At 51.4% G+C, this 26,353-nt stretch overlaps 8 protein-coding genes across 8 annotated transcripts; 4 read left to right on the forward strand and 4 right to left on the reverse strand.

The window, feature by feature from the left end:
* Positions 1–573: 573 nt before the first annotated feature.
* On the forward strand, positions 574–1,212 carry BO88DRAFT_421807 (uncharacterized protein; the record flags this gene model as incomplete). Its single annotated transcript, XM_025708544.1, has 3 exons — positions 574–692; positions 755–827; positions 1,006–1,212. 3 exons carry the CDS (start codon positions 574–576, stop codon positions 1,210–1,212), a joined length of 399 nt encoding a protein of 132 aa, XP_025567212.1.
* Positions 1,213–4,025: 2,813 nt separating this feature from the next.
* BO88DRAFT_410834 (uncharacterized protein) lies at positions 4,026–6,172 on the forward strand (the record flags this gene model as incomplete). The annotated part of the gene is made up of 4 exons (XM_025708017.1): positions 4,026–4,252; positions 4,368–4,769; positions 4,829–5,254; positions 5,305–6,172. 4 exons carry the CDS (start codon positions 4,026–4,028, stop codon positions 6,170–6,172), a joined length of 1,923 nt encoding a protein of 640 aa, XP_025567213.1.
* Positions 6,173–8,021: 1,849 nt separating this feature from the next.
* Positions 8,022–9,945, reverse strand: BO88DRAFT_331350 (alpha-amylase; the record flags this gene model as incomplete). The annotated part of the gene is made up of 9 exons (XM_025702671.1): positions 8,022–8,306; positions 8,367–8,607; positions 8,663–8,809; positions 8,860–9,022; positions 9,078–9,306; positions 9,356–9,464; positions 9,521–9,636; positions 9,703–9,741; positions 9,793–9,945. The coding sequence occupies 9 exons, from the start codon at positions 9,943–9,945 to the stop codon at positions 8,022–8,024; spliced, it is 1,482 nt and encodes a 493-aa protein (XP_025567214.1).
* Positions 9,946–10,245: 300 nt separating this feature from the next.
* Positions 10,246–14,030, reverse strand: BO88DRAFT_356931 (glycoside hydrolase family 31 protein). The gene is made up of 4 exons (XM_025703747.1): positions 13,018–14,030; positions 12,549–12,959; positions 12,326–12,496; positions 10,246–12,271 (listed from the first exon to the last, which is right to left on the reverse strand). Exons 1-4 carry the CDS (start codon positions 13,710–13,712, stop codon positions 10,591–10,593), a joined length of 2,958 nt encoding a protein of 985 aa, XP_025567215.1. The 5' UTR covers positions 13,713–14,030; the 3' UTR covers positions 10,246–10,590.
* A 1,194-nt stretch (positions 14,031–15,224) lies between these two features.
* BO88DRAFT_95323 (putative C6 transcription factor (AmyR)) lies at positions 15,225–17,786 on the forward strand. Its single transcript, XM_025713287.1, has 3 exons — positions 15,225–16,398; positions 16,450–16,900; positions 16,962–17,786. The coding sequence occupies exons 1-3, from the start codon at positions 15,419–15,421 to the stop codon at positions 17,361–17,363; spliced, it is 1,833 nt and encodes a 610-aa protein (XP_025567216.1). The 5' UTR covers positions 15,225–15,418; the 3' UTR covers positions 17,364–17,786.
* On the reverse strand, positions 17,731–19,687 carry BO88DRAFT_95161 (glycosyltransferase family 31 protein). Its single transcript, XM_025713286.1, has one exon. It carries the CDS (start codon positions 19,534–19,536, stop codon positions 18,097–18,099), a length of 1,440 nt encoding a protein of 479 aa, XP_025567217.1. The 5' UTR covers positions 19,537–19,687; the 3' UTR covers positions 17,731–18,096.
* Positions 19,688–21,490: 1,803 nt separating this feature from the next.
* On the forward strand, positions 21,491–24,176 carry BO88DRAFT_95099 (signal recognition particle subunit SRP72). Its single transcript, XM_025713285.1, has 4 exons — positions 21,491–22,094; positions 22,185–22,458; positions 22,517–22,661; positions 22,722–24,176. The coding sequence occupies exons 1-4, from the start codon at positions 21,774–21,776 to the stop codon at positions 23,941–23,943; spliced, it is 1,962 nt and encodes a 653-aa protein (XP_025567218.1). The 5' UTR covers positions 21,491–21,773; the 3' UTR covers positions 23,944–24,176.
* BO88DRAFT_95050 (Gfo/Idh/MocA family oxidoreductase) lies at positions 24,084–25,905 on the reverse strand. The gene is made up of 3 exons (XM_025713284.1): positions 25,770–25,905; positions 24,486–25,690; positions 24,084–24,309 (listed from the first exon to the last, which is right to left on the reverse strand). Exons 2-3 carry the CDS (start codon positions 25,661–25,663, stop codon positions 24,225–24,227), a joined length of 1,263 nt encoding a protein of 420 aa, XP_025567219.1. The 5' UTR covers positions 25,664–25,690; positions 25,770–25,905; the 3' UTR covers positions 24,084–24,224.
* Positions 25,906–26,353: the final 448 nt, after the last annotated feature.

The following is a 26,353-nucleotide window of genomic DNA, read 5'->3' on the forward strand; positions in this document are numbered from 1 at the left end:
TGGCCGACTATAGTTCCAGATGCTGCTGAATATTATATTGGCGCCACTTCACTCCTAACGGGTATGCACATCCGGTTGACACTGTGGAAACAATTGCCAGGGTCCAATAGCGCTACCGGTACCCGGGAATGCTCGGTGCCACCCGGGAAGGTATCAGCAGTTGATAGGGCGACTGACGAGCAAAGCCTGCTATCCTATAGATGTTAGTGGCCCCGGGCATATGCAGGCCTCCGTCTGGGGTTACTCTCAAGAGCCAACGGCATATCAGTGATTACCCAGTGTCATAGTAGCGCGGATATTGCATGGACCCATCCTCAATCCGGGATACATGAGTGGCCATGTGTTCTTCTCGACTAAATGAGCATAATCCAAGGATAGCCAATCATACATCAAGTCTGCCTGGTCATGGCCACTTCTATCCTGGACAAGACAACGAATAGGATCTGGGCTAATCTCCCATGATGGACCAATCGATCATGACACGGGGCAGCAATTCTGCACGCAGCCTGCGCTCCCGTTCCTGGGGCCATCTGGAAGCGGTATCGGATCGGTAGTCCGACGTTTCTGCAATGAATGAACGTGTCTGGCGTTGTGGACCTTCTCGAACTGGCTAGAAGCCCACAGGGTCATCGGCAAGATTCCGGTTCGCACAAGGTAGTGTGCAGTACGACTAAAACACCACGGGCCCACCGGTCTTCGGCATTGTTCTGCACGCGTCAACCAGAAGGCCAAGCTTTGCTTGGCTATCTGATAGTCCGATTATCATTCCTGACTTGACAAGCGCAGATGTACGAGATTTGCGGCGTGATCGACGCGAAGCCCGTGGAGTCATCCCGGGTGCCCGGGTTATCCACTTCCCGCACATCTGGAGGCGGATACAGTGATGGCAGACGCTTGGATGTGAGCTCGGGGAGCGTGTCTTCGCTAACGGAGAGAGAGAGAGGAAGGAGTAATGCTTGGTTCTGAAGACGGACCAGGGTGTAATTAACCCCTATGCAACCTCAGCTACGGAGTTTGGCAGGTACTCCGGCCACGATGCCGTGTCTTGCCGCTGAGCCGACGGTTGCCGCTCGTGGAGTTGACCTGTGGCTAGGTGTTGTTTCTGTGTACCTAATTTCCAGACATGTTATGGAGCACTTGGAAGGGGCCAGGGGGAACCGTAGCATTGGCATATATAAAGTGGACACCATCTGCTCTTCTTGGTGGATGTGAAGCTTCAATTGAGAGCAGAAGTGACTTTGGATGAAGGAAAATGCAGAGGAAAGTTGATTGACTGCGAAAAAAACGCCACCTGATTTCCGGCAACGAGCAAAGCAGACAAAACAGACAAACTGAGCCTAAGGCGTGACCGGCGATCATGTGTCTACAAAGAACTTCCTGGATCGTCGCTGCCTCATCTTCTACCAGCTCCCCTCCTTTACTTCCTCGGCATACTCATGAACACATGCCTACGATTGTCAACTCTCAGTCTGTTCCTATCAACCATGTTCGCAGGGATTATGGTCTGGCCGTTGAACTCCCCTGAATATCCTGCCTGAGAGCCTACGTCTTCCGATGACGACGTGTCTAGTGGCCGAACCGCCATCCGATATTAACCTGCAGCCGGGAATAGCCATGGACAGACGAATCCAGAGGTTACTAAATCTTAGCGTATGAGGTGAGCAAGGATATACTCGGCGTTCCTTCTTGGGCCTTCCGAAATCAAAGCCGCCGAACAGTTCATTGTGATTTTAATAAGCTGACTTAATTTAGCTGCAGGTACGGCTTCGATAAGGGTGGGATACAGACTTCTACGACCTGGTGATTCGGAGATATCCGATTCTCAAAATGCCTCCCAATAAAGAATATGAACAATGAAGTGGCCCGGAGTACGGAGAAATTGCCTCTATCGTTGGTCTCTAGTGTCGAGCGTGTTCATGGCTAATAACGTTAAAACATTGACACATCATTTCATGATAACTAACAAGTGAGACATGTGCCACTCATTCCCGAATGCAACCATTCTATCAGGCCAGTGGGGAACGCACGGCTAGCCTCGTCGACCTCCGATGGTTGGTTACTCCCATCAGAGTTTCCCACTGGACCATCTCAGGAAGGTGGAAAAAGCAACTTGGAATGGCACCATTCACCGATACAAAGCGCACTGTTGGTTGCCATTTTACTTTCCCACCCCCTCACCCGCCCTTCTTGCCTACTGGCGCCTGGAAGTGGAATCCTGGAGCAGGAGAGAGGAACGGTAATTGGCAAGCGCTAACCAAATTGCGCCTTGTACTATGGAGCCGGCGCTGCGAGCCGACGCGCCCCATTCCCAAATTGACCTAACGGCCGTGAAGCCGAGGTTCAGGGTGTCCCTACTACTTGCAACGCTTAAGAACAGACGGAATAATATTCATGCCCCATCATTGCACTTGTCAAAAACCAAGAAGCAGCAAATTTGGGCCTGAAGCAAGCCTAGCTTGCAATACTAGTCTGTTTTGCGAAATAAACTAGTTACTAATGAGGGGTTGCTGATTCGCTGTGGTGTATGTGATATCTGTGTCGAAGGCCCCAGAGAGCTCGACCACTCCCCCGAAGACAAGCCTTGCTCAGACAACCCGGGCTCCACCGCGTGCTGGGTCCACCACTTCTGCTGACCTTAACGCGGGTGCCTGTCGATTATGGGTCAACAGCCAATGTTGGACCGATATGCCTCCTCCGTCCCGGATTGTGAACATATGATAAGGAATGATGTGATAAGGAGGAAAAAGACGGTATGATCTAAAAGCATTGTACGGACATAACAACAGGGATGGAGTGGACCAGTAGGAGCTCCGCCATGATCCTGGTGGCTCGAATCATTCCTGAGGATCCCCCACGGGCTGCTGTTGTGGAAGACGCCTGGGCACACTGGCACCACAAACGCTGGACCTGCATAGATTATGCTTTTCTGGCTTCGGGTCTAGACATGGATGTGATAATATCAACGTGCATCCTTGCTAACAGTCCAACAATAATTCCGTTGATAGCCGCCAGGGCAGGCATTCTATGTCGCATTGCAGCATGCGCCGTTCAAGTGTAGAGATGAGACAAGAGGAAAAATTTTCTCTCCTTGGTGCTAGAAAGACCATTTGAGGAATCTTATAAGGTAATTACCTATGGTCAGTCGCCTATGGTCTTGTCGAGAGAAACTCCTTCTCGTTAAGATCTACATGATCGCTTTTTGATTTTCCTTTGGTTCACGCGGTTACTTTCTCCCCGTCAATCTCCAACCGCTGTCATGCCTGACCATCAATGTGGAACGGATAAGGGGAGAGGAGAAATTGGAGGAGCGATCATAAAAAGCTAATTTTGTTTATTATTATTATTTTTTTATTAAAAAAAAAGAGGAAAAAGAAAAGCCGTCATCAGTTCCAAAAGACCATCAGCCAAAGATACACGCGAGTTACTGACCTTCTTATCCTGGACTTCCGCCCGATCCATATCTTCATGATAAGCAGGGAACCGAGCAAATCAACGCCAAACTTCAGCGGCAGTTCCTCACTAATTTCCCACTTTCCACCGGCGTCATTTTGGTCCCAACCCCCCTCCCTGGAAGCAGCGGGATTTAGTTACGATCCGGTTTACATCGGAGACTCGGAGAATACCATAGCGCATGCCAATCAGACCCCCTGCCAGGGTGACTGGCCAGTATCGCGACCCATTGTTTCTATCTTTCTAGAAGACCTGCAGGGACATGGATTGGCTGGCCGCTGTGCTGCCGTCATTTAGCGTCTACCCCAGGTCAAGAACGGACTGGACGGACCCATAACCAATCTAACCAAAGCCAATTTCGTCAATTCCCAGCTGGCGAGCACAATCCCATTTCCAGGGTTGGCCGCCAACTGTTAAAAGGCACTATTCGTCTCTCCACCTGCCCGCCCCTCGATGGCCTGCGCGTAGTAACTATTCTACTGCTTTTTTTGCCTCTTTTGCCCTCTTGGCTTTATTCTACACTACTCTCCAAATTGCCTGCATCAATTGGTCCAAACTGGACTTTGTTTGATGACATGACTCGCACCGTGGACGAGATCAAATACGAGACCCCTTCTTCATGGGAGCACAAGAGCTTGGACGTTGCCGAGGATGGCAGGCGACTAGCTCCTCATTCCGACACAGCTCGTCCGAAAGGCCGGATACGACGATCCATGACTGCCTGTCACACATGTCGGAAGCTTAAAACAAGATGTGATCTAGATCCACGCGGTCATGCGTGCCGTCGCTGTCTATCTCTAAGGTCAGTAGTGACTCGTACCTGCCAGTTGAACTTTGTTTGCCCTTCTGGGCGCGACATGAAATTAGTCGTGAAGTGTAACTGTCCAAACTTCGCTGACAGTCCACAATATCTGTAGGATCGATTGTAAGCTGCCAGAAACGACCGATCGGTTCCAAGACAGTGCTGCGATGTGGCCAGACGCCACCTCGGCAATTCCCTCCATTGAGGAGCGCCTCACCTCCCTAGAACGGTCCATGAGGGAGATGACGGGCATGATGCGGCAGATGTTAGATCACTCCCCAGGTTTCGCAAATACTTCGGTTCCGCACTTGACAAAAAGTATCATGACGGATGATACTGCCTCCATGGAGGGAAGCCCGTCGTCTCCCTTCCTGCCTAAGCCCGTTCGCCTCATTCAGGACCTCCAGTCCGACTTCTTCGGAGAAGCAGAGACTTCCCCCGTTGACTCTCCTCTCTCCAGTGACGGTGCCGCCAAGGGCGCTATCGACTCCAAACTATCCCTCAAATTGTTGCAAACGTATGAGCATACCTGATAGCCAATTACCAAGATAGCTGCTAATACTTGGCGCAATTCAGGTTTGTCGATCACTTCGGTGCCTGCGTTTCCATTTACAATCTCTCCGATATCCACAATGACATGAAAGCCCCCGACTCTCTACTGTATAATACTGCATGCCTTCTAGCTTCACGCTATGTCCCGGGGATACCAGCGTCTGCTGTGCACGCTCTATATCTTCAAGTGCGACATGCGGTAGTCAATATCTTGTGGGAGAAACCTCCCCTGAAGTATGAGACGCTCCAAGCACTTGCACTTCTCTGTCTCTGGCCGGCAACCGCCCAGAAAGAGCCACCCATGGACAGCTGGCTGTTGAGTGGCATCTCAATCAACCATGCGATTATCGCGCTTGAATTCATCAACTATGCGCCCTCGGAAGTCGTGGTGGACAATGAAACGGCTGCGCAGCTGCGGCTATGGAATACGTATTGCTTGACACAGCTACAGTGGGTTCCACCTGATACCTCCAGTCCCCAATATAGCTAACAAGCCTTAGTTTTGCGGTTGGCAATGCGCGTCCATTCCATATCCAGCAGAGGTACCTTGATCACTGCCCACGGATACTGGAGCACCCAGCAGCAACCCTGGAAGACGCCAAGGTTGTCGCAGAAATACAGCTCTATTTGATTACATTGCGGCTCCAGAGCAGTAGCAGTCGAATGCGGCTAGCGGACCTTGACTATGAGGAAATCGAGCGATGGAAGAGGGAGTGGGCTCACCTTTTCTGTAAGAAGCCTGCCAGTGTCTCCCGGGGACTACCACTGACGAGAGAAACAGCCGGCGAAAGTTCCACATTGGAGCTGAGCCTTTGGTTCTGCCAGACACTCCTTCACCGCACAGCAATGAGGCTTCAGCCCAGATCCGACAGGCTCGCATCTGAGGTTCTGCAAACCTCACGTCTGATTATATCGCGGTTCCTCCAGATCCGGTACTCTACCGCGTTGAGCCTTGTCGACCAGGTCTACTTCATTGTCGGCTACGCTGCTCTGAACCTGTGCGACTTCAACCTTATGGACCCACTCATCGAGCAGGTGCAGATGTTCCTGCTGCATCTCTCCCCCAACGAAGACCACATCGCATACCGGTTTTCGTGCATGGTCGCCGAGTTCAAGCGGCGATGTAGCAGTGCGGAATGCAATGATCCGTCGTCCACGGTCAAAGGGTCTCCGTTATCATCCTACGGCGACAGTCGTAAGATGAGCATGGGTCAAGCACCGTTCATGCCACCGCTCATGGATGGCATGATCGAGGGGTACGGCTTCGAGCAACTGATGCCAGAAGTCATGCCGAGTTCTTTTCCGGATGGGATACTCAACGGAATGCCTGTGACTGGGCTAGCAGCGTATCGGTCAGCGACGCTGTGAGTAACTAATTGCAATCGAGCTGGAAAGGACATACACAAGTGGGGAGTGGGTATGGTAGTAGCAGTAGTACCACCCGGGCTAACCTGCCTGCAGTGGTGTGGTGGTTTAGTTTCTGCCCATGGACTGGGCTGAATCTAGCATGATGACGTGCAACGAAAATGATAATATCCAAGGCCTGGTACTAAACAACGATAAAATAATATATTTTAATGCATGATCCACTACCACTACCACCGGATCCATCAGGGAGTTACTTATTTAGTTAGTTGCCTTCCTGCACATGCCTATCTAGAGGGAGGGGCCCGTGCCACGAATCATCACGTAATTGAGCGAGTGCCGCTTGCTTTCCTCACGACTTACAATAGTTACCTTCACATGCCAAACTACTACTCCTACCACAGACCGCCAGGCTGCAGTAGCCCCAGCCAGCCACCATTTCCTAATCGGATAAATCCCCGATGCCTGCCTAGTATTATCCTATCCTATCCTCCTCTTCGGACCGTTCCGTGCTTCCGCGGGAAGACAACAACTGAACATTCCATGTCATTCCTAGTACCCCAGAGGGAGAGGGGAGGAGAGGGGTGCGAGCAAGGAACCAATCTATACTACTACTACTATTGTCAGATTAGTACATATTAGGAAAGAGTACTTAGTAGTTAATCATCAACAAAGAGAAGATGGATAGATAATTCTCCGATCGATCATCATCATGTCTGTGACCCCCCTTTTACTCCACTCCACTCCAACTTCCCGTACTGATGATGATGATGCGGTGGCTGCTGCATTGCTGCACTGCACTGCAGTACAGTCAGTCAGTCAGTCAGTGACTACTTAACTAACTAACGAGTTATCGAGGAGGGGGGCAGAGAATTACTACTTACCTATTAGTTTTTCTTATAAGTCGATCACTACCTAAATATCTATCTATGTATGCAGAGAAAGGAGGGTAGTAAGGTGGAAGGAGAGGGGGGGTGTGTTAGAGGGATAAACTTATTTTTTTTTCTTCTTGTTGATTTAATTTATTTAAATTTTTGGAGTAGAGTAGTAGGTTTAATTAGTTGTGTATTATCATATTACAGTCTGTGTATGGATGGGGATTTGACAGGATGATCGGATTGATTGATTGATTGATTGATGCTGCAGATGGTAGGTAAGGTAGGTTGTTCATCTCGCTTGCCCCGCCCGTAGATGGGTGGTTTTCGGATGAAAATACTCGATGGAGGAAAGTAGGCGTTTCGTTTTTCTCTTTTTCTGGTTTCTTTTCTTTTCTTCCTTTTTTTTGGATAAAATAGGATCTATCCATGTTTGTATATAGTATTATTGATTTGCTGTGGAGATTGGCTGGGTTTTGATGATAGTAAGTAGTAGTTAAGTTTGATCCGTTGTTTCGTGTGGTTGTAGTGACCGACCTTGGCTTTGATACACTAAGGATTACTAGGGATGATTACTACGTCGGTGGTATATATTTTATCCATCCTACATGTAAAAAGACATTATATAAAAAGTTCTTGAAGAATCCATTACACATAGAATCATCCCATCGCAAATTAAAATATAATGATAGGACAGAACGCACTGAGACATCCCAATCACGTCATCATAGCAAGAAGCACCTGAGTGAAAATTCTACATATCAATGTCAGCATCTACTCCGTAGACCACAAAGGGGGGTCATCGTCTAGCGAATGATACACTTACATAGTGTAGCTCAAGAACAACATCACTCCTCCTGCATGCTTGAAGACGCTTATCGCGGAACCTGTGCCGAAGTATCAATTCATCAATTCACAACCAATGTATGTGAAAGACACGCAGATAAACATGGATTTTTCAAACAGGTAGGTAGGAACTAACTGCAAAATGAGCTTCCATTAACCAACTTATCTGCGGGATAGAGGATCCGTGGTAATCCGCTCTTCATGGGAACTGGCACCGAGCCATTTGAGTCGACTGTCAGATTCGAGCAGGTATATATCTCCATGACCTTTTGACCAGCGGTGTAGCCGGTTCCCGGGAGGGAGAGAGTGTACGAGGACCCTGAGGCGCCGAGATTGGACAGGACCGTGATGGTTTGGGTGCCGTTGTAGCCTTTGCGCATGGCAAGAGTCGAGGTGTCTTGGTAGATCGGGTAGTTCTGCGATAGATTTCCACAGTTAGATGTACTACGTAACGCAAGGACTCAATGGTGGCTCACTTTGTAGGTGAGATATCCGCTGTCTTGGCTTATAGCGTGGGTACGGATCTTGTTCGACGTGGCGATATGCGTGTAGAGCTCGCTGGTGGTCTTGTAGCCTGAAAGCCACGTCGCTTCGCGGTTATAGGGATCGTTGCCGCCACTATAATGCTGCTCCTGACCGGCGTATATAATGGGGATCCCGTCGGCTAGGATGGTGAATGTTGCGGCATTTTTGGCTAAGGACATGTCGCTTGTGTAGCTTCTGGGGGTAAGCTAATGTGCTCGTTATGATGAAATTGGAAGGGGATGCTTACTTGGCGAAGCGAGGGTTATCGTGGTTCTCGACGAAAGTCCCCAGAAGCGTAGAATCTCTGCAGGTGGATTTAACGGTGTTGATCATGTTATAGAGGTCGCTGATACTGCCGTTGGTGGATTCGAAAGCCCGGAGGAGTGGATAATACCTATTGCAAGTCATTGGCGAGCATTCATTGGGGATATATGTAGGGCTTACATTGGGTAATTGAGCACTCCGTCCAAGTCATCCTGATAAGGACAGGTGTATGCGGCATCTCCATCGAAGACTTCTCCGATACAATATACGCCTGAAGCATTATTGTAGCCGGGCCAGAAGTTCTTCTGAACGTTCTTGACTGTGTCTATACGGAGACCGTCGACTTGATACCTGTTAGTCTATGTCCTATAAATGGTAGCAAATAGTGAAGTAGATACCGGAGTAGTTAGAGACAAGCGTCTCGACCCAGTCATACCACATATCTTTTACATCCGTACGGGTAGTGTCGAGATCCGGCAAGGCAACGGTGTTGTCGCCTAGCCAGCAGTCTTCAACGTTTGTCTGATTATCGTAATTAGAGATCCAACAGAGGTTGTGAAAGTACTTTTGCGAGTTAAACGGTCTATAGACACTGTAGTCCACAGAGTTCCCCGTGCCATTGTGACCCTATCGTTGTCAGATATGAAGCCAACATCCTGGAGGACTGAGAACATACCATATGATTGGCAACGACGTCCACCATGAGGTACATGCCCCGTGAGTGAAGAGCTGAAGCCAGAGCTTTGAGGTCGTCTGCTGTACCATAGTGGGAGTTGAGAGAGTAACTGTCTGCATGGTAAGAAGGGAGTATATTACTGGGGTGGTAGAGGTAACAGCTCACGCATCCTGCTGCCAGTATCCGTGATATGCCTGTCCGTAACCGGTATCTTGGGGGATCTGTTCAGTTACTGGTGTTATCCAGATCGCTGTAAAGCCCATTCCTTGGATATAATCCAGCTAATGAATGTTAAATTCCCTAACTGACGTTGATAGAAATAGTGCTGCAACGATGGATGGACCGACCTGATTGATGATGCCCTGCCAGGATCCACCGCAATATTGCTAAGTTTGTCAGTGGGTCATTGGGAAGATCTAGCTCATGCTGCGACTAACCCGGGCGCTCAAATCACATGAAGCAGTGGTAGAATTATCTGTTCGCGCAAAGCGATCGGTCAGCAGAAAATAGATCGACTGGGAGCGCCATTCTGCAGGCGTGGCTGCCAGGGCAGTGGCCAAGAAACCGAGGAAGAACAGAATGATTATCATTCTTCTGGTCAGTTTCTGTAAGACTATAACTATATTTGAGGAGCAATCCGCTCTAATGAAGGGAGGATGATATGATTTATACTAGGCTATCCAAAGCCGGTCGGTTCCTTTGGATTGAGTAAGGCCAACATGACAATGTGAGTTGTCATTTACTATCGGAAGATTATTCGACGGGTCCGATCCCAGAACTATAAATAGCGATTACATGCGTCTCCGTGTCTTGGAAACTGGGCGGCCTATCAACAATGTACCCGACCGTCAGCTAGATGGGAATGAAAGACTTCATCTATGAATCGATTAGGATGCGGGGGAAAACTATCGGGCCCTGGCGATCATGGGTGGATGTCGTTGACTGGCAGGGTTCCTCAAGCGAATAGAGGCCACAGACCGGCGGTTTCCTTCCCGGCGGCCTTCTTGGCAACCACTATACAGAGCTGCCCGTCAGAAAGAGTACCATCCCTGGTGACTCGTTGCTGGTGTTGTCAGGCCCGTTAACAGAACATAGTCATGCAAGATTGCCGTGGTGGGCGGTAAAACAAAGGTTGATGCTGAAATTTGAATTCTAACCAAAGAGCTACATTGCAGGACATTAACCGCCGTACCTATCTTGCATGCTGTACGCGCACACCTGGCTTGTGTCTGACACTACCATTCCAGCACCCAGTTCTCCGCCCATGCGCCGCCATTCGTCAAGTTCTGCAACCCCCCAACGAACAGAACCTGCGACGTAGAGTTGTATGTGATGGATCCTGGCGATACTGTCTTTCCATTGAGAGTCACCGCAGAGGGCTCCTTGTTCACTCCGAGCACCGTCACATTAGCAAGCGGGTTCCTTTCTTTCCATCTCCCTTGCGCTGACGAGCGCAGGCTTGACCGTGATGCGGTGAAGCCCACACGAAGTGTGGCATTGGGATAAATGCTCTCCCCATCATCGAGGTAGAGCTGCCCCGACGCGGTTCCGTTGCTTCCAAGTGCGGCCAGCAAAGCCCAGGGAGTTTGCCGGGCTTCACGAGTGGTCAATGCTGGCTCTTGCATCGGCAAGATGTTTCCACCTCGTACATAAACCGGGATGTGGCCCAATGGTGCCGAGATGGTCGTGTTGACTCCGGGCTTCGCATCAACTGCAGCCTGGGTGTACCAGTCGTACCACACTTCGCCATGTCCAACCCCCGGGAATACGCCCTTGACCGTATTGACCAGAGGCTCCAATACCGGAATCACCATGATGGCCGGCCCAACCATGAATTGGGTCTCAACCGCAGCCAAAGTTGGGTCGTTGGGGAACTCCCAGGAAAGTGCGCGCATTACAGTGGACCCCGTAGTGTGGGCCAGGTCAAACAACGTATAAAAGTAAGGTAAGATAGCGTACCGGATTCTCATCGCGGACTTGCTCGCTTCAATAACAGAAGCCCACCGATAAGGCTCCTGTGGGATTGTGGAGAGCTCATTGTGGTTTCGGTAGAATGGAAAGAATGCGGACAGTTGCATCCATCGGTTGCAGAGCTCCTCATCCGAGTTCCCGGTGAACCCACAGGTGTCAGCACCAAACATGGGAATGCCGAAGAGCGAGAAGGAAAGGGCTTGCGAGATGGAGTAGTACATGGACCACCATTTGGAATAATTGTCACCGCCCCAGTGTCCCGCCCATTTGCCAGAGCCAGCGAAAGTTGAGCGGCCAATGATAAATGGCCGCCGCTCATGAGACCAGACCTCAAGCAGACCTTGGTAGGTAGCGTTCAATCCTTGATGCCCGTAGAGACCGTGCACATCATATTCCTCAACACCATCAACATGGGTTGCATTTGGCGACACTGCATGGACGCTGAGATCATGGCCTTCTTGATCATGGTTGATTACATAGGGTGGGTGCTCCACATTGCGAACACCAGGCGTCGGCGTTGTGCGCAGATATGACACCGAGGTCGACGTGCTGGTTGCGGTTGCTGCGGCCTGACTGGAAGCGCCCGCCGACGCTGACGCCGCCTCTGTAGCGTTGGTAATATTAAAAGCCTCCGGGTAGTCATATATGATATCGCCGGGCTCACCGGGAAGAAGGAACGGTGGGTGTGCCGGGTTTAGAGTCAGGTTCCCGGTGCCACAGCTACCGACACAGAAGGATGAAACTTCAGACATGTCGTACCACACTCCATCGAACGCCACTTTCTTCGACCAGATGACAAGTTCGTTGGCCCAGAACTCCACTGCCTTGGGATGATGCCAGTCAGGGAAGACTGTATATCCTGGCCAGACGGCTCCGATATAGAGGCTACCATCGGGGTTCTTGAGGAAGACGTCATCTGCAGCTCCTCTGTCATATGTAGCGTATCTGCATTGCTTATTAGCACAAAGACAGTTGTATAAGTTGACACTGTACACTTACGCGTCAGAGGCATTTTCGGGATTCGGAATGTAGAGTGCCGCATCAACAATGGGTACATAGTAGCGTCCACTCTCATGTAACTTGCTGAGAAATTCGTCGCCCTCGCTGTAGGAAAAACGATTCTGATCGTTATCGAAGTTGCGATATCCGTGCATGTAGTCGATATCGGTCCTATATAGATGTTAGACCGGTTTCAGACATAATGGACAGGTACAATACGCACCAGATATATTCCAGCGGGATCTCGAATTTCTCAAAATTCGCAACAACGTCTGCCAGATCCGACCAGTTGTTGTAGCCCCAGCGACATTGGTGGAATCCAAGAGTACTGTATTGTTGCATGGCCGGTAATCCCACGGTGCTGGTAAGATATTGCCTGGTGACATCGGCCGGGTTTGGGCCGGAGTAGAAGGTCAAATCGATTCCTCCACCTAGGGTCCGCCAGATCAATTTCTGGGGCCGGAGGAGTATCTCTAGCCCATGAGAGTTTCTCAGAAACACGCCATGGGAGAGGGAAATATATTCTTGCGAGGCATCGGTCTCGCTGCTTTTGACCGGAACATAAGACCCATTCTGCCTGTTTCCCTTGTAATACCTTGTATCCAGATAGAAGGGATGCTGGCCGTAGATATTTCTGGGAAGAGTAAGTGTCAGGAGTGGAGCCAAAAGATGCGGATTCAATCGACACTCACTTGTCAATAGGAGTCCCATCATCTGAAGGGTATATGGTGAGATTAGCATCTCTCTGAAGGCGGAATTGGGTGATATGCTCCCCGAGGCCATACAGGTTATACTCCTCAGGAAGAGCCGTTACAAATTCGATAAATTGATCTTCATAAACAAGTACGGTGCCTTCTGTACTGAAGAGAGCGTCGCCTGTAGCATTTCGGATCACCTTGAAATTGAACGACGGCTCATTTGACCATGTCACAGAAAGATCGCTGTCGGAAACAGATGCATTCAAAGAAGCCTTGGGTCTAGGCACCAGATTCTCTGAAAGAAAGTACCAGGACGCATTTGTGGAGTCAACATGAGTGGGGAGAATCTGAATGTTCAATCGATCCGAATCCTGGTACTCCACAGACAGTGTCAAGGAGTCAACATCTGTGCCGTATACGTTACATGGCCTGCCCGCGAGCTGAAGACTGGCAGTGAATCCACGTGGATTGTGCTGCACTCTTGAAGCCTTGTAGCCCGGACAAACCGACTGCGCGTTGGCAGCCTGTGGATCATCGATGTTGGCAATCAGCTGCGCACCGACATCTGCGGAAGCAGGTATGGTGAACTGAGGTTGCGAAGGGGTAGTGGTGGATAAGAGCGACTGGCTCGCTCCATAAGCCAGAGGGACAAGCCAGGCTCTGGCGAGGAGATCCGTCAACTTCACCATGGCTCGCTTAAAGAGGCTCGAGGCACGGTCGCGTAATCATTGATGAGAATGGAGCAGCTATAACCTATATGTATTCAAGGAATTCTCGTGTTATTTATACATAGCTGGGCTGAGGCGACCAGATCATCACTGGAGTAGCCTCCTATTGACATGACGCTGTGCGACCGTATCTGAAGGCTCATTGCGCCGGTGAATTCCCGACGTGTAAGGGGCCAACGGAGATACATTTTTATGGATTGCGGAGAATCGGCAAAGCTAGCGAGCGAATTGAGTTCATAATGACCGAAGAAGAGGAGAGAATGGGGCAGGTAACGAGAAAGCACCTACCTGATTGAAGATATCGTTGGGCTGGTACAGCACCTTATTGTAGGCGAGGACAACTGGAGAAGCATCGACCCCAGTTGGCGGGGGAGCCTGGGGATTCTCCAACGATGATTTGTTGCACCGGAGAGACGGGAGTGGATACTGCCGAGTACCGTATTGATGCCTGAGAGGCCTGGCAGCCAGACGATCAGATGATGAGCGCACGCTGATTGGCTCTCAGCCCGATAAATCACCGAGACCCCCTCAATCCCGGCTTCGGCTCTGACGATTCTTGTGCTCCAATCCAGTTGACAATCGCGACCCGACCACTTCGCGCCTTTCCCACCTTCCCCAGAATGCTCCCGGTGAAGAATCTCAACACCGGACTTTGCGATGCTGGCTTGCTTGAAAACTAGGCGGCACTCAATCTTGATTTCAAACCTAAAATGATGGGCATTGAAGGCGGGGACGAATGAAGATGGAGTCTACTAGTGAAGACACATACCAGGGGCCCTGACTGCGAGGCATTTAATGGCTTTGATAATCATCTCATTCCTAGGTCACATATTCTCGGCTTCCCGAGTGGGATGTTGTTCACCAGTGTTACGTGAAAGCTCTTCCGGACCGTCATTAGCATGAATCCCATCGTCAGCGAGTCTCAAACTCTGTCAGCTTTTGGCATAGCAATTCACCATGACAATGCTTTGTGCAGGGGTGCTGATTCTCCGAAAGTACTCCGTAGCGCTTGGATGATATCCTTGGTCGAATGATGGATCCTTCAGGCCGACCCAGCGTCTGATAGTATGCTCACACCACCTCCGCACACAAAGGGTCGCCGGAGGGAATGGGTCGTCTGCAGGCAATATCTTTCATGATGGCTCCGTGAACCCATATCCTAGTACAGCCTACTCTTCTTTCGCTTCTGAAGGACATGACTTCGGCCTTCCGTCTGGAGTATACCTGACCCGCGTCATGGCTCGGGCGGAGGGTCCACCTGCTAAGCCAGGAAGCCATTCTGGGTCTTTTCTGGGACTAAAAGACTAGTAGCTCCAGTCGAGGTGATAGCCTCTTTGGCTCGAACAACGGGCCGAAATGAACAGGCCAGTCGTAGCAGGTTAATAGAAAGTGGCTCATACCGCGGGGTCCGGGTAGCCTGGAGTTGCCGACTTTCTCACGGTGTCGCTTCCCCGCCGCCCTTCCCCAGATTTCTTTCCTTGGTCTCCCCTCCTTTAGCAATCGCATGATTCTCGGTGACTGCTCACCTTGTGGCCATCTTGACCACCGAAACTTGTCCGGCGAGCATCACTCTTTCTCAGAATACAATGAAGTCTCCAGAGTCTCGCTCCACTGCTGTTGCTACTGCTAACTTCTGACGGGAGTCTCACACTTGTCTCCGCATACAAATGGACTCACATCCTTCCCCCACCAAGCAAAAGGCCCCCAAGCAAGCCTGCGACAACTGTCGTCGACGTAAAATCAAATGTTCGCGCGAGCTGCCCTGCGATAAGTGTCGACGCCTGCTTCTTTCTTGCTCCTACAGTGATGTGCTCCGGCGCAAAGGGCCCAAGTTTCGCACCTTATATCCGCTTGCGCCCATTCATCCACTGGTATCAAGACAACAGAATCCATATCAACATAATCCGTCACATAATCCACTGAACAAGCAATGGGCTACAGATGGAGTGGGCTATCCGTTAAGCTCACCGATGTCGCCTTCCTTTACAGTGGCAGACCCTCAATACTTACCCCATGACGCCCCTGAGCCGTTCTCTCAGCTTCCTCCGCCAGAGCTAGTCTCCTCGCCCGATTCAACCAATTCACTGTCAGATTCTAGTATGGCACTAGTGCGCCCTTATGCACGACGCCTGTCCGCTCCGGTGCTACTTGCTCATGTGAACGTTTATCTGAAGTATCTGTTCCCCATCATGCCTGTGGTCCGGAAGGAGGAGCTCCAACAAGATTGCCACCAGCCTGAACGTTTATTGCCCCAACGATATGCCTTTCTTGTCGCCCTATGCGCAGCCACACATATCCAGCTCAAGCTAGATGGCACAGCATCTGTCCCAGAACCTTCGCACCTGCAAGCCGGGATTGATGGGCATTCCTGGATGTCCGGCGAAGAGTTGCTGGCTGAAGCAGTACGCGCAAGGAAGGATTGCGATCCAGTAGATGGAATGAATATAGAAAGTCTTCTTACGTCTTTCTTCCTGTTTGCTTCGTATGGCAATCTGGACAGACAGGACCATGCCTGGTTCTACCTCTGTCAAGCAACTTCCATGGTCTTCACGCTGGCACTCCACCGGGAATCAAGTTATGTGGATCTGAGTATCGAAGAAGCCGAGGAACGGCGCAGGGTGTTCTGGCTACTGTTTGTCACAGAAAGGTAGGTGCATCCTAGGAAAGCATTTGCCAGTCTTTGACTAATCTGATATAGGGGCTACGCACTTCAACAAGCGAAACCGGTAATGCTGCGCAATTCCATCCGCAAGCCGCAAGTACTTTGCTCCGAAGATCCTATCTTAGCATACGGTTTCATCAATCTTATCAGCATCTTCGAGAAATTGACCGTCAACCTTTATGACTGGGTCTCTGCGGGAGGCATGGACGGCTCGTCCGAGATGCCCCCTACGTCTGCTATTCAATCTAGTCTCTGCAACGCGATCTCGGTCGACGGAGTTTCGGAGATTCAAAAGGTCGACATACTCATCACCCAGCAATGGCTACAGACAGTGATGTGGAAACTTTCTATGACCCGCGCCACTCAGCCTGGGTCTCGCGATGAGGCAGTCCTCCCCTTTCACCTCCCCGTCCTTGTCGGGAAAGCCGTTATGAACGTTATTGGTGCTGCATCCCAGGGAGCCGTCGACGCTCACGGCATTGGCATGGTTAGTACATCAGTTCCAACTTAGCACATGCCAATGCCATTTACTAACAACAATATAACAGGAACAAAAACTATTCGACCTGGGTTCCTCAGTCGCAGACGTGGCACGATCGCTCAATGCCAAAGCCGCGCACCGTCTTACTGAAGCGGCCGTCGATCCCCGCGAACTCCTTTGGGGCATCCTCACCACCTTATCGCGCATCCGCGGCTCTCAGTCGTACCTCTTCCCCTCATTATTGGAGCGATGCAAAGGTGCTATGGATTTCACCTCCCCCACGTCAATGGGCAATTTCCTCCCTCCATTATCCACTGCTCCCACATGGGAAGAGGAAACCGGGCTCGCCGTGGTTACTGTTCCGGAGAATTCTGACCCCCATGAACAGGAGACAGCACTAATGGAGCCACTATCGCAACTTCTTCCCACTCCACAGGTGCAATTCCCGGAAAACAATCTTTTGAACTAAGATAGGAACTACGATGATGATTATGATGCTGGCATTAATTCGAGTTTGTTACGATTTTGCTTTTGTTATGATACCATTTATCTGGACATTATGTGGCAATGTATACGGCATGAAGGTGAATTGTATGTAATAAAGCATGTATATAGGTGATGAGACTATCTATTCATTCTCGATTGTGGTCGGATTTTAGCTCAGTCACCATGCGTTTGCACTGCACTATCATGAATAATTCCCTGTATTTTTGAAGGAAAACCATCGCGCCATTATAAGCGAGTCAAAAGAAGTGCCATGGAGCTATTCAATATATATCTTTATTTCAGTCTAATTGCGCTATACAAAGCAACACACCCGGGTCCATCGAAAATAAATGTACAATTGGTATGAAAGTGTGAAGGAAAAAAAAAATGTAAGAAACCCGAGACTATGTACCTGTATCGCGCACGAATCTGATATCATCCCAAGCTAAACAATCAAGTCAAGTTTCATGATCTATGCGCCGTAAAAAAGAAGCAAAATTATAAACGTGGCTAGCGTAGAAGAGGGGGTTTGAGGGGAACGCCCCTCTTCATATATAAGTGAAGAAATCAGGGGGCGGGACATGAGATAGAACCTGTAGCTTGTCGACGCAGCACAGGTGGTTTTGAAGATGGATGAAGGCGGGGTCGGAAGGGGAATGGGAGGAATTGCAGGAATAATCGATGCGCCAAATCTAAATGCAGACAGGCGGGCGTTCTTAGGCTGCTCGCCAGATCAACTCTAGAACTTGATCACCTTTCTCCGGGTCACGGTGAACGTACCATTGACGGACGCGGTTTCCGTCAATGATAGCGTCTTCGTGCAGGTAACTAATCTTTCCCTCGTCCTTTAGGCGGAGAGGACCAAGCTCATGCAAGTATGACTCGAATACAGCACCGTTGTGGCTGTCCCACGTGAGCTCCATGCTTCTGTCGCCTGGCTTCTTCTCGCTGCTGTACTTCACCACCGAGAAGCCGTTGGTGAGAATCCAGCCATCTCCAAAGTGCCATTTCCGCAGGAGACAAGAATCACCACAGATTTCGGTAACCGCGCTGGCTTTGGCCATGTCCGCGTGGAACCAAGACTTCCAGTGATGCACTGACAGTGGCGGTTGCCGTTCCGCCTCGAAAAACCCGGACACATCGCCCATCATGTCAAGCTGGTGCAGGCGGTGGTCGATGGTCAAACGAACACTGGTGTACTGGTAGATGCAAAGAGAAATTCTGCGGTCGCCCGTCACATCCATTCTCTGGCAGTCCTCGAATACCTCCGGCCGGCTCAATTCTTGGATCAGAGGCCGGGACAAGAAGACGCCAGCGCCTCCAAATCCCATCAATCCAAACACTCCAACCTGCGGAATGCTTTCAGACAGTCCACCCACGTACATGGGCTTCGTCTCATCATACTCCTTGAGTCCTCTGACCAACTCCGGCATCGAGAGGAAGAAGGTATCGTCGTCCATGACACACGACCATTTCGTTTCGGGACGCGCATTCTTGGCCAGGTGAGGGACCAGCGAAAAGTATCGGCGCTGGTACTCTTCACTCGATTCCGATATTGAGAGATTTATTCCAAGCGCATCGGCCTTTAGCAACACCTCGTGTGCCCTCTCATCGGGCTCAACCAAGGCAAAGATGTGAGCATTTGTATAACCCGCCCAATGAGAAAACGCGTCCAAGGAGTCGTTCAGCCGTTCTATCGTCGTAGCGACACCAAAGTCGATGTGGGACGCATCCGCATGTCTAGGGGGTGTCGGGACTTGAAGCGACACCGGGTTTGGTATTAAGCAGTCCTCATGCATCAGCTCCTCCGGTAGATGAAGTTGGTCGCCATGGGGCTTTTGCGGAAATAGAGGAACTTGGAGACGTTGTGACAGCGGCAAAACGTTGCTGGGAGATTCAGAGGCGACTACTTCGCGTCGCACGTACTGGGTCAGTTTCTGGACATTTAAGCGGCGGAGAGCCTCAAAGTCCGGCTGGCAGCCAACATCGGAGGTGATGGTAATGTTGGAAACAGTTTCCGTGGTCACGCGCTGGGATTCTAGACGGGGCCAAAGGAAAATTGTGAAGCTAGTGACGATACAGCTGATGACGACAAAGCGCAGCAGCTTTCTCTTCCCCATCGATGACCGCGGCTTGTCCGCAGGTTTTGCCCACATTCTCGATTTTCCGTGTCTCTCAAGTATAATCCCCGGCAAATGGATGGCTGGAGTAGGACGAAATAATCAGTGATCGCACTAACAGTGCAAGACCATGTCGAATCTTCCGGTAAGAGGGGACAAAGGGGGGTGGTGAGTACCGGGGGAAGGAGGGGAGGGCCGGATACTGGGCGAGTAAAGGAGGGCAGATTGGCGGCGAAGAAGGGGGGGGAGAAACGTGGAGAGGGAAACCCAGAGGATAAAATGAACAGCAGACGATCTCTGGACCCCCAACGGATGAAGGAAAGAAGAACGCGGAAAGAATGACGAAGGTCAGCGGGCAAGCGACAACGTCAATGGAGCCAAGGTTGAAAGGGAAGGCTGATAGGCGATCAACGGGGCTCCAAAGCAGCACGGCGACAAGAAACACCAGAAACAAGCACTTGCACGGCTCGAAATTGGTCGGATCTGACCTGGCGGAGACCGGCGACAAGCCAGGGATCGGCCATGCCCTGGACTTTGGGAAGATGGGACGCTGGAAGCCACGGATGGAGTCTACGATGCTTGGTCGAATAAGAGCCGGTCTGGCCGTCAGGGCACACCTGCTCGGTGTCCACTGGGGGCCCTCGATCGGCCATTCAAACACGCTCTAGGAGATTTTAGTCTGATGCTTTCGTCTCCAATGTCTCCAGCGATGGACGGTGACACTCTCCCCCAGGGTTGCGTTAGGGGTCCGCCTTAGTGGTTTACCCTGTACCAGTTCCCCCATCGCCATGGTTCATGGCGCGGTCGCATTCTCGCTTCCGATGGCAAAAGACGCCGCCAGCCAGATGGTTATCATCTACGGTAGTAGCAGAACCTAACCTGACACTGTACACTACCCCTAACTTATTGGTTGGTCTGCTGTCTATTCGGTTGCACTAGGCTAGACATCCGCGGGACAGCCACCGTCGCCGCAGCAGCTGGTGGATGGCACAACCGCCCGTTGATTGACGCGCATTCCACTTGGGGGCGATGGTCCAACCGGGCAGCGGGGGCGGCGGCATTGATGACGACGGCTGCAGGCGAATCGCTTGGCAGTGCGTCTCATGATGGGCTTATCGACTTACTTATCTGGTCGGTAGTGTGTCTGTGTCGCCAGCCAGTTGCATAGTGAGAAAAAGCCCTGCTGCGGGTTGGCGAACTGACCAACAAGTGGTGCATGTGCATGTGTTCTCGTCTCGAAAGCAAAAGAAAAGGGCATCCTTCTGCCCATACAACCTCTGGCACGAGATGTCCAGAATTCCTTGATAAGTTGACTGTCGCTTTCTTTTCTAGTGACCACGCGTCGACTCCATCAGGGAATTATTCTCTTCCTTTGCGAACCACTCGCCGTCGCAGCCTTTTTCCGGCACTGCAGCCTCATGAGATTTGCTCCAGTCGCTTTAATTTCCCATAGCCAATCGCAGTGAAGCTGATGGATTTCATTATCGCTCGTCGTCGGATGAGTTCGCGAGATATGATATGTAGTCTAGCTCTTATGTCTTGGGCAGTGATAATAATAGATGTCGCCAAAGCTAATTAACACCACTAGTCAAGTATAAGCATGGGCTTATATTGCGTGCATGAATTCGTACCACCTATACACAAATTATTTGTGTGTTCTGAAGGCAGACGAATACTTTCTATCGAACCTGTGCATCTTGGTTTCATAGATTCCTATACAGTTGCTTCGTTGCCCCAGCTGAACGGCTTATCGTCAAAGGCTGTCTGCTTGTTTTGGTGTAATCTGCCCCTGCATAACCCCATGCAATGTTGCCCAGAGAAGAATAATCAAAAGCAACGCTGTGGCGCGATGAGTAAGGGGCATGAACTGTGAAGCACAACGGCCAGTAGTCTAGACCATTACTGGGACTTATTGTTGCACAACAGGGTTGACATTAGATCAGTCAAGAACCCCCCCGACAACTGCATAATTTAGTCATTTCATTTCCGCCATGAATAAAAGTCACATGACGAGCCGGGGGACTACGGGGGGCGCCCCCACCCACTTGTGCAGAGTTCCCCAATGGGGAAATATCTCGATCCCGCACACATGGCTTCCAGCGGAGGCCACTTGCCAGATCATCCTCGGCCAGTCTATACTCTCGACTTTACTACTCGCTTATTGCATATGTCCTTATTTGTGACTCGATAAATAATCCACCTCTCCTTACCTCCGAGCCCTCGTCGGGCCCCTCATCCCGTTCCGCGTTCCGCCAATTGACACACATTCCGCTATGGCTGCCCAGTCGCTGAGCTCGTTGCTACAACGGGCATCCATTGACGACCACGAGGAAGTCCTGCAGTCATGCAATGCCGCGCTAGCCAAGTCGAAGTCGGACTTGCATGCTCAGCATATCAAGGCAGTTGCTCTGCTGAAGCTTGACCGCTATGAGGACTGCCTGCGAGTATTCGAAGAAGCCGGTGATGGCTTGAAGAACAGAGCAGCTTTGGAATACGCTTATGCCCTATATAAATGTGGCCAGCTGGACCCGGCAATTGAGGTGGTATCTCGCGTCGCCGGTGAGAGGGGTGCACTGCATTTGGAAGCTCAAGCCGTACGTTATCACTTCCCAGAAAGATTACCTACTCTCGGATATCTTCTGTCATAGTCTGTCCGCTCATCCTAACTCTCATCTTTCGTAAAGAGCTACCGTTCCGAGAAATTCCGTCGCGCTGCCGAGATTTACGAAGAACTGTCGAAAGACAATGCGTCCCTGTCGAACGAAGAGAACGATTTGCGCATCAACTCGTGGGCTACGGATGCCCAGCTGCAGTGGAAGGGCCACCCCCAGTTTGTACGCCACAGCAGGCCGATGCGGGATGATCTAGAGGCGTTCGAGACGGTCTATAATGCAGCTTGCTTGAGTATCGCCAAGGGCGAGTTCCAGCAGGGACAAGTTCTATTGACTCGGGCTAAAGGTTCGTGTGGTCAACCCCGCATGGCGCACGAGAGTAGTAGCTGACCAGCTTTACACAGAGCTCTGTCGTACATCGGAGGATCTCACTCCTGAAGACCGGGCTGCCGAGCTTCTTCCGATCGCCGTGCAGCAGTTGTACGTCTTGCTTCGCCAAGGAAAGTCGGAGGAAGCGCAGTCCGTCTTGGAGGAAATTTCCGTCAGCGAGTATGTTTGTCACAGAACCCTGGCTGAACTTGAACGTGGGAAGCTCACATCACTCAATAGTATTCCCGAGCTCTCGACGAAGAAGATCGCTCAGACCAACATTACGCTTGCCCGTGGCACCACCACTACCAATCCCTTCGCTCTGTACAAGGCTCTTCATGAGATCCCCGAATCCACCGACAGCGACAAGCTCTTCGAATACCAAGATAACCTCGCGACGGGAAATTCATACTCAGCCGATCTCCTCGTTCAGAAATACGATGGCATTATCCGCTCCACCTCTAAGGCCCTCGCTCAATCTACCTACCCCTCGACGGAACCTCGTGCCAACCTACTCTCAGTCTACAACGCTGCCGCTCATGCACGGGGAGAAACAGGCACCAAGGCCCTGAAGCGGATACTATCTGCGCTCGACAGACGGCCCAAGGACCTTGGCCTTGCCCTCACAGCTGTCCAGCTCTACGTGGGTGCGGGCAACACGACGTCCGCAATCACAACACTAGAGCGAACCCTCCAACTGCTCGACGAGTCCATCTCCGAGCAAGACAAAGCAGTCCGTTTCAACCCCGGCGTCTTGAGCATCCTCGTCTCCCTCTACAAGTTGGAGGGCCGTAAAGTCCAGATCCGGACCGAACTCGCCAAAGCCGCAACCTACTGGCAAAGCCAATCCGCCGAACCACCAGCCTCCTTGCTCCGCGCCGCAGGAGCATCCCTCCTGCACTCCTCCGATCGCTCTGACCTGGCCAAAGCCGGCGACCTCTTCAAGTCCCTCTACCAGAAAGACTCGGCCGACCAGTTCGCCGTAGCCGGCTACGTCGCCTCTCAGGCAACCCTCGACTACTCCAAGGTAGAAGCACAGGTCGACAGTCTCCCCTCCGTCGCGGACCTGATCTCAGGCGTCAACGTCGCCTCTCTCGAAAACGCCGGCATCTCCCCCTCCTCCGCGGCCAACGCCGCCGCCGCCGCCGCCATGGCTGGCGCCCGGAAGAGAAGCGCAAAGGACAAGGAAGACCGCGCAACCAAGCGCGTTCGCAAGGACCGTCTGCCCAAGGACTACGACCCCAGCAAGACACCCGACCCAGAGCGCTGGCTGCCTCTCCGCGACCGGTCTTCGTACCGGCCCAAGGGCCGCAAGGGTAAGCAGCGCGCTGCGGAGCGCACACAGGGTGGTGTGGTGAACGAGAAGGCTGAAGAGTCCCCGGCTCCGCCTACTCAGAAGGCCCAGGGAGGAGGCGGTGGAGGTTCTAGCTCGAAGAAGAATAAGAAGAAGGGCAAGCGGTAGATGCAGTAGATAACCATCGCTTTTCTTTTCCTTCCTCCACCTTTATTTCTCACTTTCCCTCCGTTCTTGCATCGCATTTGCTGGCAGGATACCAATCTAGTTGTTGTTGCATGTTGCATGTTGCAGAGACGAAGCATGTGGAATGATATTTGATAGTCTCGGGTTGTAGCTAGATAGAGCACACGCTGATGAGTGAACGGCCTCAATCCTCCATCGTGAATAGCAATCTGAGCCGTATTATAATCAATGATATGCATGATACACAATAATTGTCCCTTGGATCAACTGCATCCCTTCAGACTCCGTGCCGTAATTAGAAAAACCAGCATGATGCACGAGGGTAATAATGACTGAAAGAAATCCCAGCTGGATCGACCTCCCCCTTTCATCCAGCCGAGCAATATCAAACACAATGGCAATCTTCCCAGTCTCCCCTTCACCGACCCACCCAACAGAAGAAACCAATTCAACCCAACGGAGTCCGAATAGTCCCACACTGGCGATCATACTGCTCAAAGATCGTCTGAAACAGCTTCAAATCCTGAATCGCATCCTTCGCCGTCGTTTTCACAGCCCTATCCTCAGTCAAATACGCATGCAGCGCCTTCAACTCCTCGCGATAGCTCTCCTCCCACGCACTCACCGTCTCCGACCTTTTCATGTCCCCGTTCTCATCAACAGTCTCGACAACCACCTTCACCCCGTGCCGTCGACCATACGGCAGGCCGTACTGCACGCTCACGGTCTTCGTATCGCCGTAGATGGTCAGATGCGCATCGCATCGAGGCACCGCATCGGTCCCGGTCTCGTACATCAGCGTGAACGCGTGTTCGCTCTTTCCGCCACTATAGTAGTGGAAGACGGCAGAGTAGTAGGGTTCGTTGACGGAAATGCTGGACACGGCGTCCGGATAGCCGAGGGTATCGCGCACCAGGCCTAGGTCATGACATCCCAGGGACGCGAGGAACTCGCACAGGGCGACGCGCTCTTTGCTTAGGTCTTGGCCGAGGAAGGCTTCTTCGAGGAGACCCTGGAGGAGCTGGGGACGGGTTTTTCCGGTCATGGAGTCCGAGGGGGAAGAAGGGGGTGAAATGGGGAAGGGTTGGCCGTGTCCGTTCACCTCGTTCCAGACTTGCTTGCGTGGAGCAGTGGCCGTGTGCGCGGAACTGGGGCCTGCGATGTTGCGGCACCGCGCGTAGTAGATGCGGTCGAGACTGGCGACTTCTTGTCGGAAGACGGAGGCGATGCTGGGGGCGTAGCGACGAGCGCAGGCGACGAAGACTTTGGCGCCGTTGGGGGCGTGTTTCTCGGCTTCAATGATGCGTTTGGCGCTGGGGATGCTTAGGCTTAGTGGGGTTTCGACCATGACGTGTTTGCCGGAGTGGAGGGCCGCGATGGTGTAGGTCTCGTGGTACTCGTTTGGCATGAAGTTGAGGATTAGGTCGATGGTTGGGTTGCTGAGGATGTCGTCCGGGGTGGGGACTACTGGGATGGTGGTGCTGGTGCCGTGCTGCTGCTGGTGGTGGCCATGGTCGTTGCAGATGTTGCCGTTAATGTCGGTCTCGTACGACAGGGGCTGCTTGGAGCCATCGTGGATGGCTTGGACCTGGAACGAGGTGGGAAGCGCACGGAGGGCCGGGAGGTAGATGGCTTGGATGGCTTTGGCGCCTTCGTCTGCGGTGAGGATTCCCACGCGCAGGATGGTTGGGGTTTCGGTCATCTTTTTAGTTCCTTCGAACTTTGGGTTCTGGTGAGACGCGTTATGGTGAGGTTAGTGTTTGTTTCTTCGTTTGGTAGAGAGAGAGTGATGAGAATGTATCACATACTTGTTTTGTATGTAGTAGATTAGTTGTGCTACTTGATGAACTCAATCGTCAGGGAGGGATAAGAGTGAGGATGAGCTCTGAAGATCGAGCGACGGTGAAGAAAAGAACATGGTCCGAACGTTCGAGGGATGGAATGAACGAGTCTTCCGAAGGGGGGAAGTGAGGTGAGCTGGTATGTATGTATGTATGTATGTATGAGGTGCAAAGGGGGTTCAACCGGTAATAATGATACCGACTGGGTGAGCTGCACTCGGTCCCTTGGAAGAAAGTATTCAGCAACACTGCAGTGAGGTGTTTGCGATGAAACAAGGGATAAAGAATAGCACTGGGGATGCTTTTTCAAGGGTCCTCAGGGAGAGTTTGTGCTACTGTTCTCTGAACTTGGTCGCAGGGATGTTGAAGCTTTTTTGTGTTGCACCGGCGGTGGCATGCATGACATCAGTGGCCCCCCGTGAAATCTGGTCTTTGTTGCCATCCTGCCCTGTCATCGTCTGTTCTCTGATTTTATGCTTAACGCTCTGAAATGCTCCAGAAGCTCTGATGAAAATGTTATTTTAGACTACACCAGGGGTCCTGTTGATCTG

Source organism: Aspergillus vadensis (assembly GCF_003184925.1).
Source record: "Aspergillus vadensis CBS 113365 unplaced genomic scaffold BO88scaffold_2, whole genome shotgun sequence".
Classification (NCBI taxonomy): Eukaryota; Fungi; Ascomycota; class Eurotiomycetes; order Eurotiales; family Aspergillaceae; genus Aspergillus; species Aspergillus vadensis.

Coding starts and splice junctions, on each gene's coding strand:
- BO88DRAFT_95161 (XM_025713286.1), bottom strand. CDS start 19,536: ATGTGGGCAAAACCTGCGGACAAGCCGCGGTCATCGATGGGGAAGAGA.
- BO88DRAFT_95323 (XM_025713287.1), top strand. CDS start 15,419: ATGGACTCACATCCTTCCCCCACCAAGCAAAAGGCCCCCAAGCAAGCC. Junction 16,399..16,449: donor CTACTGTTTGTCACAGAAAG/GTAGGTGCATCC, acceptor AATCTGATATAG/GGGCTACGCACTTCAACAAG. Junction 16,901..16,961: donor ACGCTCACGGCATTGGCATG/GTTAGTACATCA, acceptor ACAATATAACAG/GAACAAAAACTATTCGACCT.
- BO88DRAFT_95050 (XM_025713284.1), bottom strand. CDS start 25,663: ATGACCGAAACCCCAACCATCCTGCGCGTGGGAATCCTCACCGCAGAC. Junction 24,310..24,485: donor ACGGCGAAGGATGCGATTCA/GGATTTGAAGCT, acceptor AGGTCGATCCAG/CTGGGATTTCTTTCAGTCAT.
- BO88DRAFT_95099 (XM_025713285.1), top strand. CDS start 21,774: ATGGCTGCCCAGTCGCTGAGCTCGTTGCTACAACGGGCATCCATTGAC. Junction 22,459..22,516: donor TCTATTGACTCGGGCTAAAG/GTTCGTGTGGTC, acceptor AGCTTTACACAG/AGCTCTGTCGTACATCGGAG. Junction 22,662..22,721: donor GAGGAAATTTCCGTCAGCGA/GTATGTTTGTCA, acceptor ATCACTCAATAG/TATTCCCGAGCTCTCGACGA.
- BO88DRAFT_356931 (XM_025703747.1), bottom strand. CDS start 13,712: ATGGTGAAGTTGACGGATCTCCTCGCCAGAGCCTGGCTTGTCCCTCTG. Junction 12,960..13,017: donor GATGGGACTCCTATTGACAA/GTGAGTGTCGAT, acceptor TACTCTTCCCAG/AAATATCTACGGCCAGCATC. Junction 12,497..12,548: donor ATCCCGCTGGAATATATCTG/GTGCGTATTGTA, acceptor ACATCTATATAG/GACCGATATCGACTACATGC.